The following is a 14,886-nucleotide window of genomic DNA, read 5'->3' as shown; positions in this document are numbered from 1 at the left end:
ACCAGGGATCTCAACTGAGGGATGTAAAATTATCCATTATACTGTATATTTATCTGCTAAAAGAGAAAATATCCATCACAATAGAGCCTGACCATTATGGATTTTTCGGAGTGATACTGATATTGGAAGGTAATTCAGACACTAGCATATCTGGGATCGGCTCCTACCTTTAAAGCAGTGGCCACCAACCTTTTTGAGCCCAAGATCACTTTTCAATTCCAAACGTAAGCTGAAATCTACCCCCCTGAATTCTTCCAAAAACCCCACCTAAGAGGATCATATTTATTATTTTTGTAACTTCTGTTAAAGACTCAATGTACAAGCATAAATATTCACAAAGAAAGGCAGTTATTTATTCAATTCATAATTACAGCATCTGTTCAATGCACAATATTTAGATTGTCAGTTCAACAATATGTTCTGCTGAGTTCTGCTACTGCAGCACAATGTTTTTTTTAGGCTTTGCCTTGAATATGGCAATAAATATGACTCTTTCCTTTTATAAAAGTAGTCCTGTGTACACAAATATATACAAGTATTCATCTTCTGTATGCATTTTCTGCTCCTGGTAACATTTCACAATAAAACCCCCACTTTTTTTACACTAAACGGATTCGGTCAATAGAAAAGTGAGAGTGCTTTTATTTTGAAATGCATACAGAAAGTGTTGCAGCCATTTGTTTTTGTGACATAGATTCATTAAAACATTAAAACTCAGGTGAAAGATCATTCTCTGCTGTGAACCACACTGTTTATCTGTCTATAACACAAACCTATTTCTGACACTTCCCGAACCCGTTTCAAAGTAAAAGCACTCCAGTGTTTCACTTTTTGAATCCATTCATTTGTTCTAACAGGGCTTTGATTGTTATTGACAGACTGGAAGATGCACGTCTTCCTACCGTAGTGTCCTGGTATTTAGTTTTTATTTATTTAGTTTTTTACAGCAGTGAAAACAAGATCGACCAGTCGATGGCGATCAACAGGTTTGCTGCTTTAAAGGACGTGTGGTATTGATAATGGATAGATACAAAATATCAGCCAACTTGGTGAACTAGCATTTGTCTTCTTTTCTACATTGATTATTATAAATTTTTATTATAAATTTTCCTATTGGTGCATAGAAAGCGATGACTGTGAAAGGCTCATATAGGCTGTTTTTATTAGCCAATTGATATATGGGTGGCTGTGGCTGAGGGGGGAGAGCGGTCTTTCATTGAAAAAAGTGATGTCCATAGATGCATTGTATGAATGTGTGTGTGAATGGATGAATGGCAAAAAACTGTATTGTAAAGCGCATTGAATGGTCAGCAAGACTAGAAAAGCTCTATATAAATACGGACCATTTATCATATATTGGTCGAGATCATAGACTGTATATGGTAGGGTTCTAATGAACATACATAAAGCCAGGTTACTGGTAAAAGTAGCCTATAAGATTAAAATTACTCATGCATGTACATAGTGATTGTTCTTTTTCTATCAGTTACAGAAATAATATCTTAACTGTTTGCCTCAAATTTCGATGTTTGAAGTCAAACTTTGTTGATTTGTAGACTGATGTCATCGTCCAATACTGCACCGGCTGCTTTCAGTCCATCCTTTCCTCGAGGAAAAATGCAGCCTTTATTCCCATAGTTTGTGTTTTCTCTATGGGGAAAAAAAGAAAGATATTTGCTGAAAAATGCTCATGAAATGTTAATAATAAGTCATTTAAGGACAAACCAATCTTCAAGGTCTCGTTTGTGAGCGAGCCAGAGGAATCTGATGAGAGAGGCATGTGCATTGGTTTCCATCCTGCTGCATGAGATATGCTGCCTCTGAAGTCTGCTCAGAATCTGATAAAGTTGCAAAGTACGTGTGAGAGACAGTGTGGATAGCATTTCATTAGAGTCAGTCTTACTGATTACAAATTTTTGGACTGGCCCCACTCCAATGCTACATCTTTGACTGTGAGTGACTGTAGTTTAGAGGTCAACCGAGCGCTGCGTGACTGACTGTAGTCACCTCATTGGTCAGCTACTATATAAGTATAGTTTGGCATTGGTTGGCCAAAGGCTGCATGATAGGGTTAGGGTGAAAACGTTCTTTGGGTGATTAAAGATGTGGAAAATATGTTTTTCAACATTTATACCATTAGCTGTTCGATTGAGTACCTACATTTAAAAAATAGCTCTGACATTTTCACCTTGCTTCTTGCCACCATTACCTCTTTGAAAATAGGTTGTCATTGAAAGCCAATGACCACCTGCTGGAGCCACTGTTGCTTGGGGTGGAAAGACACATTTGTTGGACACATTTGGAGGTGCCCTTCAGATTGGGACAGTTTAGTTGCACTGCTGTGATGCAATCGGTCTATGAATGCAGTGAACAGGGATCAAGTTATCTGGTGCTACTAGTGCTATTAAATTAAATAGCATGAAGTCCACAATCCAAAAACAGAATTTTTAACATGCAAGTTAAATATTTAAGCATAGCTAGGAAGGTATTGAAGAAAACAGTAGTGAACACAATATGATACCAGTGTTTTGGAATGCTGATCAGTCTCAGGACGTTTCTTCTGCTCATTGACCTTCCCTGCAGCCCAAACAGAGTTAGACAGAGCTGAGAGGAGAAGGTGGGAGGAAGTCAAGATGCTTTAGCATAGCATTACATTTCTCTTGCATTATGACTTGCATGCTCAATGTGCTGCTGGTTCATAACAAACTATTCCAAAAAATCAGGCTCAATTTCACAACAGTCTGTCTTTCAGTGCCTCATGCTGTTGTCTCTCTCATCCTTCCTTACAGGAATTCGATCCTGGGATGTCGACCTCCAATGCTGCGACCTTGATCAGCAGCTGCAGCTGTTTATAACCCGCCACTCCGCCCACTTCTCCTCTGAGGTCACAGGTCAGTGTGATTTAGCACCAATGGACCACTGATGACAGATTAGGGTTGTTTCATCTGAGAGTTGTGGATGAGAAAACGTTTTTTTTTAACTTTTCCAAATGAACAAATCATCAGCTAGACTCTAGAAAAATCTACAGATTTAGGCATATGTGACATATGTGTTCTTTATTGTTATTTTTAGTGCTAGAAACTAGAAAATTACTGTGAACGCTGTCATGCTGCTATGTAACAAGCACCGACCAAGATCAAAGGAGTGGGTGTGTGTCTGTGTGTGTGTTGGCCTGCTTGTGTCTGTCATGTGACGGTTTAGGGCTCAGAGCCCAGTCGGAAAGTACAATAGATGCTGAATAGGGACTTATTTCTATCCTCTGACAGGGAATGGCCTGATTGGATCAAACACACACACACACACACACACTAACACACACACACACACACAGATTTGGGGAAACCGACAACCACAGGATAGTGCAATGGCGGCAAGTGCAGATTATGACACAACATTTTTCAGCACAGTTGTGACAAACGGCTTCAGAGGCAACAGAAGAACAATTAACATTATTAATAGTAATATATATTACTGTAATTATTAATATATTGATCAATATTATAATACAATAATAATAGAGATATCTTTTACCTTAACTGCCATCCATTGTGTCCTAAGCTCTTTTATAAAGAATGAGTCACCTTCAATCATGGTAACGCTAGTCTTTATTGATATGGTATAGTGATGAATTGCCTCAGGTCTCCTCCATCTGTGACATGTGAGGACATTAGAACTTCAACTCTGAACACAGGATGACGGGAACATACACATTTTTAAAATTTTTGCTTTCACAGAACTTTTTATTTCAGGGGGAAAAACGTGTCTGTGTGTTGATGTTGAATGGACCTTGGGAGACTGTATTCTTATTGCTTTGAGAGGAGCTGAATTGATTTCTAAATTATATATCGGTATACCTAAAAGCGCATACAATGTAAAACGACATCAGTGGAACAGTGGTCAGACAGGACGTCCTTAAGTGTCATTGACTCAGTGTCCAGTGAACACCCTCCCTGCTAATCTGACACCTTATTCCTGCTCCTCTCATTGTGTTTCTTTTGAGGTCGGCAGTCAGAAATCAATGTTTTCTTTTATAATATTTTACAAAAAATTGACATGTTTCTGGTCTTTTCAATGTCCTATTGATTGCACATCTATCGTATAGTTGTATCACATCTCTGTAGCTCAATGTTTACTTGTGATCCTCCTGTAGATCAATTTTCAGTCAGCGTAAATGTATGGCTACAGGATTAATCGTAGAAAATTTGTGATCTTGATTCACACGAACATGAGATTGCATTTCAAACTGATAACTAATCCACTGCATTTTGAATATCGACTTCAGCAGCATCAACGCAATTTTTGGTTTCACTTTGTATTTGGTGGAACAGAATTTTGTATCACATACACATGTCTTGTCCTCATCTCTTATGGGCTACATTAATGAATACTTATTTTTGATTATATATATATATTATCATTCATGTAAGGAAGAACAGTCAATGCAAACATAACTGAGCAGTTATGCTCTTATTAGATTGACATAATGCCATTCAAACAGAGTCATTTGCTGCTATTTATTTTGGGGTTGTTAGGGCTTCTGATCTTCGAGAAGAAAGAGCAAACTGGTTTTCGAGAAATGAATGCTCTTATGGTAGAACAAAACAATCAACTATACCAGGATCTGAAAGCTGCAGTTGATGCGAACAAAGAATTGTCGATGAACAGAATGAATGAAGAGAAGAACAAACGTCTAGTCAATGATTGCATTGTGGAATATGCAAAACTGGAAGCTGAATTTAGACTCCTGCAATCAACTCACTTTGTACAATCACCCTTGGAACCTGACAACAGGATATTGCATCATTCACATTGCAAGCCAGGCTGGGAGGAGCATGCCTCACACTGCTTTAATTTGTCCCAGTACACCAACAACTGGGAAGATGCTTGTGATGATTGCCATGGACAGGGGGCTGACCTGGCAGTTGATGTCAATGTTGAAGACCAGCAATTCTTGACCAACCTGACGTCTCAGTTTGTACTGAATCATCCTCAAGTGGACTTCCATTCAGCGTGGATTGGGTTGCACGACTCTTTGCAGGAGGGAGTATTTATGTGGGTCAACAGCGACAGACTCAATATAAATGCTACTTACTGGTAAGATGGTGAGCCAAACAATGCCATTGCCCTTTGGGACACAAAAAAAAAGATAAGACTGTGTTGCCATTATACCACCCAAAAACATAGGAGAGGGACTGGTTATACAACTGGGATGACATTACTTGTCAAAACTGCTGTCCATTCTCCATGATCCAGTCTCAAACGACACGCTGCTGATCTTGAGATTTTGGGTACTGTCTGTTTTCTCAGTGAGCCAAACTTGGCCCAGTTAAATAGATAGTCAGGAGGCCAAAGTGGTGAAGACAGACAGGTCGCTGAGACCGTGCCTCAACTACTGTGGCCTCAACGACATCACCAAGGGTCCCCCCTCCGGACATCGAGATGAGGTAGGTTTTTTGTAACTCTGTAAGTCATACTCATATTAGTATTGCTTTTGTAAAACTGGATAAAGATGTCAAATATTATATTAATAAGTATTGTAACTGTTTTCAACAGGACCACTAATTCATGCAGCTGATGATAAGGAATGATCCAGATGGGAAGCAGACCAACCTGTGTCAAGAAATCTGTTCATGTATATAATTCAGTCAGGAACTCTGGGCCTGCCTGGAGCAGACTGCTAAAACCTTCCAAAGGCAGCGACGCCAGAGCCTGCCTAAGAACTTCAGCACAACTGGCCGCGATACAAGGTCTGACCAACAGATGCACAACAGGAGCCAACAAGACCACTTCACTGGACTTCGAACAGCACATCAAAAAGGACATTTCCCTCTCTTTCATGGACGGGTAACACAACTGGGCTTTATTTTGTTGCTAGGCTAAGCAAAGGAATGTTCATTCTATTTCATGTGATTTATAAGTATGAATTGTGTTGTTGTGATATTTGGTAATATGTTATTTGAAAGTTAATGTTAGTTCTGTTATGCTGTTACTGTGTTTTGTCGACTCAAACACTTCACCCATATCTCCATATTTGGCTAATCAGATGGAGCCTTGCTGCCTTAGATAATACATTTAAGATATTTATATCATTGATGGGGTTTTCCATCATTATAAGAGAATAACCAGAGAATAGAGAGAAAAAAGAATTTGCAAAGAGATATTTTATTTTACTCCCATCATGCAATTTCTCACTTCCTGTATAATCGGCATGAACGGAGTGTTCAATATTTTCACCTTGTGAGGTTTAAAGAGTTTTTATTCGCAATTACAAGTCATCTAATGAAGACATTTCAAGATGCAAATCCCTCTTAGCCCACAAGCAGGCAAAGTGGAATGTATTTAATTCCAGTCCAAGTATAAGTTTGTTGTTATTTGTGTTTTCCATGTAATGTAACGAATGTGTCCCTATTCTTTTAGTTCTATGGTGTTGTATGTTGGTGTATGCATTAAACATCTGTGAAAAAGGAACCTGAGCCTTCTCGATGGGTCTAAGGGCGGCTTACCAACACACTCACACACACATATCCCTTGTTTTCACATACAACAGGATTATGTGACTACTGTATGTTCATTTGCACACACTCAGAGAATCACTTTACTTGCAGCATCATCAGCTATGGTTGACATTGGAGCTGTTGGTTTCCATTTTGCTGGCCCTGCATTGAAGCAGCATGGAAAGGCCCTTTGTGCTTCGTCATCTCCTTTCTTTTTGCCTCTCTGCACATTGTGGTGTCTTGTGCTTTCTAGTAAAACACTCCCCAGTGCCCGGAGGCAGTGAGTGGGGTGAAAAGTTTAAATTCCCTGAAGTTCTCAAGGCTCCAATGGATAGTGGAACAGATAAAGCTCCTGTTTGCTTCTAGTATTGGTGTTTCTGTCAAGCTGTCTTAACCAGACTAGTTCACTTAGAATTACTGCCACACACCATGCCAAGCTGACAGAGAAAAACATTTATCAAAAAATACCAAATGCCATAATATTAACCTTTACTGTTATTAGGTTGTCTTGTATTTCTGTAAAACATCTAATTAAAAAGACTCAAAGTACATTTTATAGTAGAGAACCTGCATCTCCCCAGAATTTGCAGTTCTTACAAGAAAATAAATCTGTCAACAGATTCCTAGTAAAATGTTAATGCGAGAACCTCATATTTATTGTCTTCATTAAAATTATTAAAGGCATTAAAGTCCCCTGCCTGTAACCTGATGAACAGTCCATTGCAGTTTGGCTGGTACAGGATAACATCTGATTTTAGAGGAGCCAGTCATACACATATTCATATTCCAGCCCCCGCAACTTGTTTCCTCTGACATCAAGCATTTGTGGTGATTATGCAGGGTCCTCACATTTAAATCTTTGGTGATTGAGTTGCTGGAGTGTCTTTGTGCATAACTCCACAGTGTGTTGAATAAACCTGAATAAATCCACAACTGTTTGCACACTGATGCTAGTCCATTAGTGCTTAAACTGCAGTGTCATCATGGACTACTCCCCTGCAATACCTGTCAGATACCAGCCTGACCCTTCCTGTATAGGCATACATACTTATGGCATAATATTTCCATCTTGAGTTTAATTTCCTTTCTGAGGAAAAAAGAGGCTATTACAATGAATGAAAGTTTTCTTACTGACACTAATTTTTTAAGACCAAGTGTGAGAGCCCCCGTTTAAATTAATTTTCAGGTAAAACACGCAGAATATTTGCAGTACTTATTTAAATTAGACAATTTTGAAGTCATTAACATAAATAAATAATGGGTAAGTGCTCACCCTGCTGTCTTTGATCTGTGATGACTGTTGGGCTTTTTAATCCTCAATTACTGCGGTGTTAGATTTCAAATTCCTGATGCACCAATAATATTCCGCAGTGCTTATTGCAGAGGTGACACACATTGATTCAACAAGATGATACACAGCTCAGTGAATCACATGATTCTTGTTGCTCTGTCTCTTTGACATTTTGTCCATAGTTGATGTGTCATGGGAGCTGAACTGACCTCTTAATATAGAACTAATGCAGTGCCTGTTGGAATGGGCTGTTTGCTTGACCTGTGGTAATGTTTCAGAGCTACTTCAGTATTATTCCTTATCATCAGTGAATCTTCCTTAAACAGCTCTGCAATATACTATCACATTTTAGCAGGCCATAGAGGAGCACTCTGAGCTGAAGAGTCATGAACCAATAGCAGTTTCATCTGACATCTCACCCACTGAGCAGCCAAAACACCAAATGGATGTGAGCCCTCCGAAATGGAAGGAATTATGGCCCGTCAGTCTCCGTAATGTAGAAGGCAAGATCTTCTTCAGTGCGGTAGCCCAAAGTTTGATGAGCTATCTGGTGAAGCTTGTGGATACCACATTTCAAAAAGCTGGAATTCCATTATTACCTGGATGTTTAGAGCACACCAGCATGATATGGCACTAAATTCAATCAACCAAGAGTGAGAAGAAAGATCTACATGATATCTCGCTCTGTCTTGCTACAAAGTACCAGAGCCCATCACAAACTTGGTTAAAGGGACAATTCACTGAAAAATGAAAATCCACTTATTATCTTCTCACCACAATGCCGATGGAGGGGTGGGTGAACTGTTTGAGTCCACAAAACACTTAATGAGTCTCAGGGGTAAACAGTGTTTGATTGCGATTAATTTAAGACTATGCATGCATGTTTGACTTTTCTTCAGGTACACAAGTTTTCTCCCACAGTCCAAAGACAATTGAATTGACAACTCTAAATGGCCGTTATAGGTTTGTCCAAGGCGTTGTACCCCACCTTCTGCCCGATGTCAGCTTGGATAGGCTCCATGCTACTCATGACCCTCAAGGGATAAGCAGTATAGCTAATGGATGGATAGTGTGTTATCCTTTTAGCAGACAGAGAATTAACAGGCTGAATTAGCAGGAACATGAACAGGAAGAACATATATGTAGTATGTGATGAGCAGTGATTCAGTGATTCGCTGCTTAGATCATGGGATTTTCTTGACAACACAGACACAAATGTCACCAACAAACTCTCCTGACATCTTTGTCTGTATTTGTCACCGTTTTTTTTCTGTCAACCCTCCCACCTTGCTTATGTGAATCCAGCGGAGAACCCCTGCTGTGTTCACACATCGACTTGTCCTGGATTTCTACGGACTTTATATTGTGTGATGTGATCAGCCAATAGGTTTTTATTCCAGTGACAAAGGGAATAGAGACGAGAGAGAAAAAGAGAAAGACAGTGGGAGTGTAGATGTTCTCATATCTTTGTGAGTGTTATTATCTTTGTGAAAGCAAGTCATAACTCTCAAACAGTCAATTGAAAAAGTGAGGACCGGCCAAAATGTCCTCACTCTATAGTGTCTGCACTTAAATTGTCCTCACAAAGACATATATACAAGTAAGCACACTTATACACAGTCCCACGATCCTGTTTATTGGAGCGTAAACTATATTACAATTTACTTTGATGATTACTTTTAAGCTATTTAATTACATGGAATGGCAGGGAGAGGTATTAAAGACTGGAGAGAGGGGGGTGAGAGAGAGATATGGTGGGCTGCTCTCTGTTGTCACATGTGACACTGAGTCAACAACAAACTTATCATTGTTGTGGGTGGACATTATGCACTGAGTGAGCATCCACAGCAATGCTCTTTGTTCTATTTCTCTCTAATAACTGGGATGATATTCAACTACACAGTTATTAGAAGTGTACACAGTTGTTGACACATAAGCATTGCAGATGTTGGATGTGTTTGAGCTCTTTGTGGGACAGCTAAGTTCTTTCATATTAAAAAAGTGCATTTATCGAACTGACTTTGTACACATTGACACTGTCATGTTGCAACAGGAGTAAAAAGGCTGCTTTAGAGGGAAACCAATTTGAAATGTACTTTATGATGTTACTGATGTGCTTGTCCTGTTGCCCTCTTACCTACATAGCAAAATATTTCTTCATCCCACATAATAATAATAATAATAATAATAATAATAATAATAATAATATATTTTATTTGGAGGCGCCTTTCAAGTCACCCAAGGTCACCTTACAAAGAAAATAAAAGAATAAACGATCAGAAACAACGTTAAAAACAGTAACCTAAATACCATGATGAATGATGGCACCTGGGTGCAGTGTTGTGCCAGTTCATACTTTACTAGTTCAAAGTTTAGTTCATTCAGATGAAAATGAACTAGTTGATGACTCATTTTCATGATGTTTGAATGCAGCTTCATAAACTCTGGAGCAAATCAAACAAACACTAAGTAAACACAGAGTGTTGATGTTTCCACTTGAGGTTTACATCCAGATTACACCTTGCCTAGAGTACTGCTTGTTTGTCAAAAAGGCCCACATTTGCTTTGGGATATTTGGGGCACATTTGCTATTTTACAAGTGGGCTACTTTAGGCTCATCCATTTTGTGCAGGCCACAAGAAGACCAGAAGTGCTGCATCATTGCTTGAAGTGACCCATATCCATATGCTATCTGGTTGCCATGGAAATGGGATTTTGATAGTTTGGGTCCAACAATGATTCCTAAGGATTTTGGTGAGTCCCTGACCATTTCTAGTACCATCAGGACAAAATGCAATTTTAGTTAACTGTCTTACGTGATCTGATTTGCTCTTGTGTGTGAGCCTATACAAAATAAACAGTGATGTTATGTACGTTTGTATTGTCATGATGTACCTGAGTCCATACCTACTTAATAGTGAAGCACAATCCTATCTAAACCACCCTATATTGTTGCTATCATTTTCCATACAGTCGGGAATTGCAGAGTGACATAGTTTTAAGTGCTTCTCTCCTGTATCTTGTTTTGTCTATTATCAGATTTGACATAAAGGGGTGGTTGCTAATATCCTCACGTCACTGACGATTGGCTGCCAACAGATGTCTTTATTAAGCGCTCTGAGATGTGGTGCATAATACACACACACGTACACACACACACAGACCTGCACCCACCCAGACGCCTCGGCAGTGAATGAGTTAGTGCTGGTGCAGTGTGAGTGTGAGCCTGGTGCGCCCCTCCCTGGTTGGAGCTGGTTGTCTGCAGACGGATGTTGCCGCATCCCGGCGCGCTGCATTCGCTGCGATCCGCCAGCAGGTTGCGTTCCTTTTCCAAATGTACCAAATCTCCTCCACTGTGCTCCCGTCTCTGCCTGACGCACACGCACCGCCGACGCTACTCTCGGGGCTTCTCTAGGCACACAACTCTCCGGCAAAGTGGCTCATCATCCTCATCGGTAGGTAAACTGTTCAAGAGATAAACAGCTCCAACTGTGTCATGTATGTTTTACTCTTCTGTTTAATTCGGAGTTTTATTTGATTGCGCCTGCATGTTTCTAGAGCGGACTGCTGCGTATTTTGGTTGTTTATTCCCAGCTCTAATTTCTCTCTTTCCGCACAGACGTGACGTTTCCACCTCAAACCGCTGACGGTCGGTCGCTTTTCTTTTTGTTGCGTAATATCATCCAAGCATCCAACATCCAGGGAACGAAACATGTACTTTTATGCGCAGTGTGTTGTTGATGGCGAGGAGTGGAAAGGGAAATGTCTGGAGGAAATTAGGGCATGAGACAGCATAAACTCCTTAAACAATCAGTCCCTTCAAATCGACCATGACATAAGAAGAGGCATGCAAGGTTCAGTCAGGGGATTTGAGTGAGTCTGTCCTTTATCCATGTAACGGGATTAATGAAGGTGATCGAACAGTACGTGCATGACTGGCGTGTTTTCACTGTTGTGTTACACTGTATATATGAGCCTATAGATCAATTTAAAATGTGCATGAGCTTTTATAGTTATAACTACAGCCTATACTTTTATCAAGAAAAGAATTATCAGAAAACTTTACAAAAGACAAAAGGGTGATGTCTTATTCAAAGGTTGTTCTGTAGATGCAAGGACACAGGTCCCAAAAATGAGCCATTTTCTGCTCAGTCATGGTGAGGGGATCTGGATAAATCTGAGGAGTATAATAAATGCAGGTGATGCAGATGAACCCAGTGCCCCTGCAGACATGGCAAAGTCATTGCTATGGTTTCCAGTTGGTGGCGTATGGTAATGTAATGGGATGAAGTCAGTCTCAGGCTGTGTTTTGGTTCAGAGGAGGACAAATGACTGTGCAGGTTCAGGTTTGAGTGTGCAAGAGGTGGTGAGGGAGCAGAGACAGTGATTGTGTGTGTGTGTGTATGTGTGTGTGGGTGGTGGGGCTCTATGTGTGTTAGTTAGAGAACAACCAGCCATCATTTCAATAGATAGATCCATGTTTCTGATGATTCATTCATGCCACAGATGTTGCCGTTGGTGATGTGTTGAAGTGCAACCAACCTTGTGTCTGTGTGTGCATGCGCGCTCGCGTGTGTGTGTGTATTGGGCTGTCTGTGAGATGAAATGGCAAAAAAAACTTTATTTTTCAGTATCAGTACATTTTCATCCTGGTTTATTGAGTTATTTTCATGTAATAGGCTGCTCCAGTTTCCTGTATGAGCCAGGTACTGTGTGTGTGTGCGCACAGGATTATTTTGGCTCTTGTAATATAAAATCTGATTGTACATGGCCGTGTCTCTGTTATTACTCTGCTGCATACTAATATCAACTTTAATTTTGGGGTAAAACTGAGCAATCAACCTGTAATTAAGTCCAGTGTTACAATATATTTCCTCTGATGAGCAGTTTTGATTATGTTTGGTGAAGGATGCTGCACATCAGTCCATGACTCGACTCATTAAAAAGAAAATGTTATTTGTTATGTCCTTCTGTTAAATGAGGCTCTTTGGGGGCCAGGACCTGAGTTTAACTCTGTGTGCAACTGTAATAAACTGTGTTTCTGCGTAGGTAGGGAACAAATTTCAGAATAAAATTAGGTTTAATGTCTACAGCTATGACCCCAATTGGGGAAAAGGCTAGTTGTTGGATCGATGGTAAAGGTAAGAGGTAGGGTTAGCTAAATTTGCTGAGTCACAGATTGACAATCATTGCTCCCCAATGTAGGGTCAGTGCAATGTATAGATTCTAAATACACAGACTTCAAACTTCAATATTCTTATCTACAACCAAGCAATGCGATTCGAACATAGAAGTTGGCTTCACTTCTTGGCCTGCTTCTGAATCAACAGTCAGCAGCTGCACTGAGAGTGCTGAGTCACTTTCGGACATTTAATGCCCTCGATTCAGTCCTCACATCCCACACTGACTCAACTTGGACGCAAAGGTTGAACTCTAGAAAGTGTCCTTGACGATAAAGAAGCATGCTGAGAGACTGGCCATCGAACAAATAGTGTTAGTGCCCCGAGTTTACATGGATGTTCGTGGCAACAAAATTACAACCATTTCTGGAAACGTGAAACTAAGTAGTTTTAAAGGTAGGTCAGTGACTGATCATGAGTTTTGGGGGCGTAGCTTTGATGAGAGGGCCAATAAGAGAGGGTGGGATGTATCACCTGCGTTTTTGCGCTGGTGATAGTCAGTGGCTGGAAGCATTATGTTTTCTGGTAGTCCGTCCATCTGTCCTTACCATTCCTGTGAACGTGATTTCTCAAGAATGCATTGATGGAATTTTCACAAATTCGGTACAAATATTCACTTGGACTCAAGGACGAACTGATACGATTTTGGTGGTGAAAGGTCAAGGTTACCTCACAAAGCAAATGTTTTTCCCTTATAAAGGTGATATCTCTGGAACGACATCAAGGAATCATTTCACATTTGGCACAAACATTCACTTTGAGTCAAGGATTAAATCACTTGATTTGGTAACCAAAGGTCAAGTGGCGTCACAAAGTATGTTCATGTTTTTCTTGAACATGATATCTTAAGATCAGCTTGAGGGAATGTCTTCAAATTTGGTGCAAACTTTCCCTTGAATTCAAAGATAAACTGATACGTGTGCAGTAATTCTAGTTTCAAAGTGTAGCCTCCTTTTTTAAGTTTTCCATGATTACCATCCTTAGCTTTAATTTATCTAATTTATGTATCTTAACTAATATCCCTCCTAAAACGTCTAATAAATGTTTTTCACAAAGCAAAAGTGTTGACGTGCGCTGCACTGAAACAGTAATAATGGATTATGGATTCAGTAAAAACATGGATTTGTTAAGCGACTCTGGGTCAGTGCTACAATCTGCAATTAATCTGCTGATTTCATTTTTTTTTAAATTAATTGATAAGTCTTTTGGTTGACTAAGTGTCAGAAAATTGTAAAAAAAGATCTTTGCAGCTTCCTACAGCACATTTGTTTTTGTCTGAATAGGAGTCCAAAGTCCAACAAAATTCAGTTTGCTATCATACAGGGCAAATTAAAGCTGGTTTAAAATGTTGGGATGTTGCTTGAAAATTTACTTTTCATTAATTAATAGATTGTTAAAATTGTTGCATATTGTTGTTATATTGATATACACATCAATAAATCATTTTAGTTGTAGTGTGGAATAAAACTGGAAACAAAATTGCTTATACATTTAAATATATACATTTTTTTAAGAAAACTGGCGGGTCAGTTCAGGTCAGGTCTGATCAGGTGATCTGACTTTATTCCACCATTATTCAAGAACACTGGTGATTACCACAGTTATTAGACCTATGAATAATTAGCTTCAACAGACCCAGCTGAAGTTCTTAAATCACAAACTCTCACCTACTCCAGAAGGTGCTTAATTGTTAAGCTGCAAGGATTTGGGATTTTGATGAATACAATGAACCTCGCTCGCTCTCCCTGATTAGCCAGTGGGCAGCTTAGTGCAGCAGAGGGGAGGTGAGTGTCTTTGGAAATGGATCGCAGCGGAGATCACAGACCTCATTTAAATGAAGTTCTACCAAGCCATTTTGTCAACTACTTTATAAAATAGATAGATGATATACACTCTTCATTCTCCAACCCACCTCGAGATT

The 14,886-nt window shown here is 39.6% G+C and overlaps 1 protein-coding gene across 2 annotated transcripts in view; it reads left to right on the top strand.

The window, feature by feature from the left end:
- Positions 1 to 14,886, top strand: part of map1ab (microtubule-associated protein 1Ab) — a 59,543-nt gene that overhangs the window by 2,966 nt on the left and 41,691 nt on the right. Inside the window, exon 2 of one of the 2 annotated variants that reach the window (XM_069529273.1) lies at positions 2,790 to 2,891. In XM_069529273.1, the coding sequence (XP_069385374.1) occupies positions 2,790 to 2,891 (102 nt within the window). Of the gene's footprint in view, positions 1 to 2,789; positions 2,892 to 10,985; positions 11,241 to 14,886 lie in introns of those variants that run through there. The other variant, XM_020079058.2, reaches the window with a different exon arrangement.

This window comes from Paralichthys olivaceus, chromosome 7 (assembly GCF_024713975.1).
Source record: "Paralichthys olivaceus isolate ysfri-2021 chromosome 7, ASM2471397v2, whole genome shotgun sequence".
Lineage (NCBI taxonomy): Eukaryota > Metazoa > Chordata > Actinopteri > Pleuronectiformes > Paralichthyidae > Paralichthys > Paralichthys olivaceus.
This window is presented reverse-complemented; position numbering and strand designations above follow the sequence as displayed.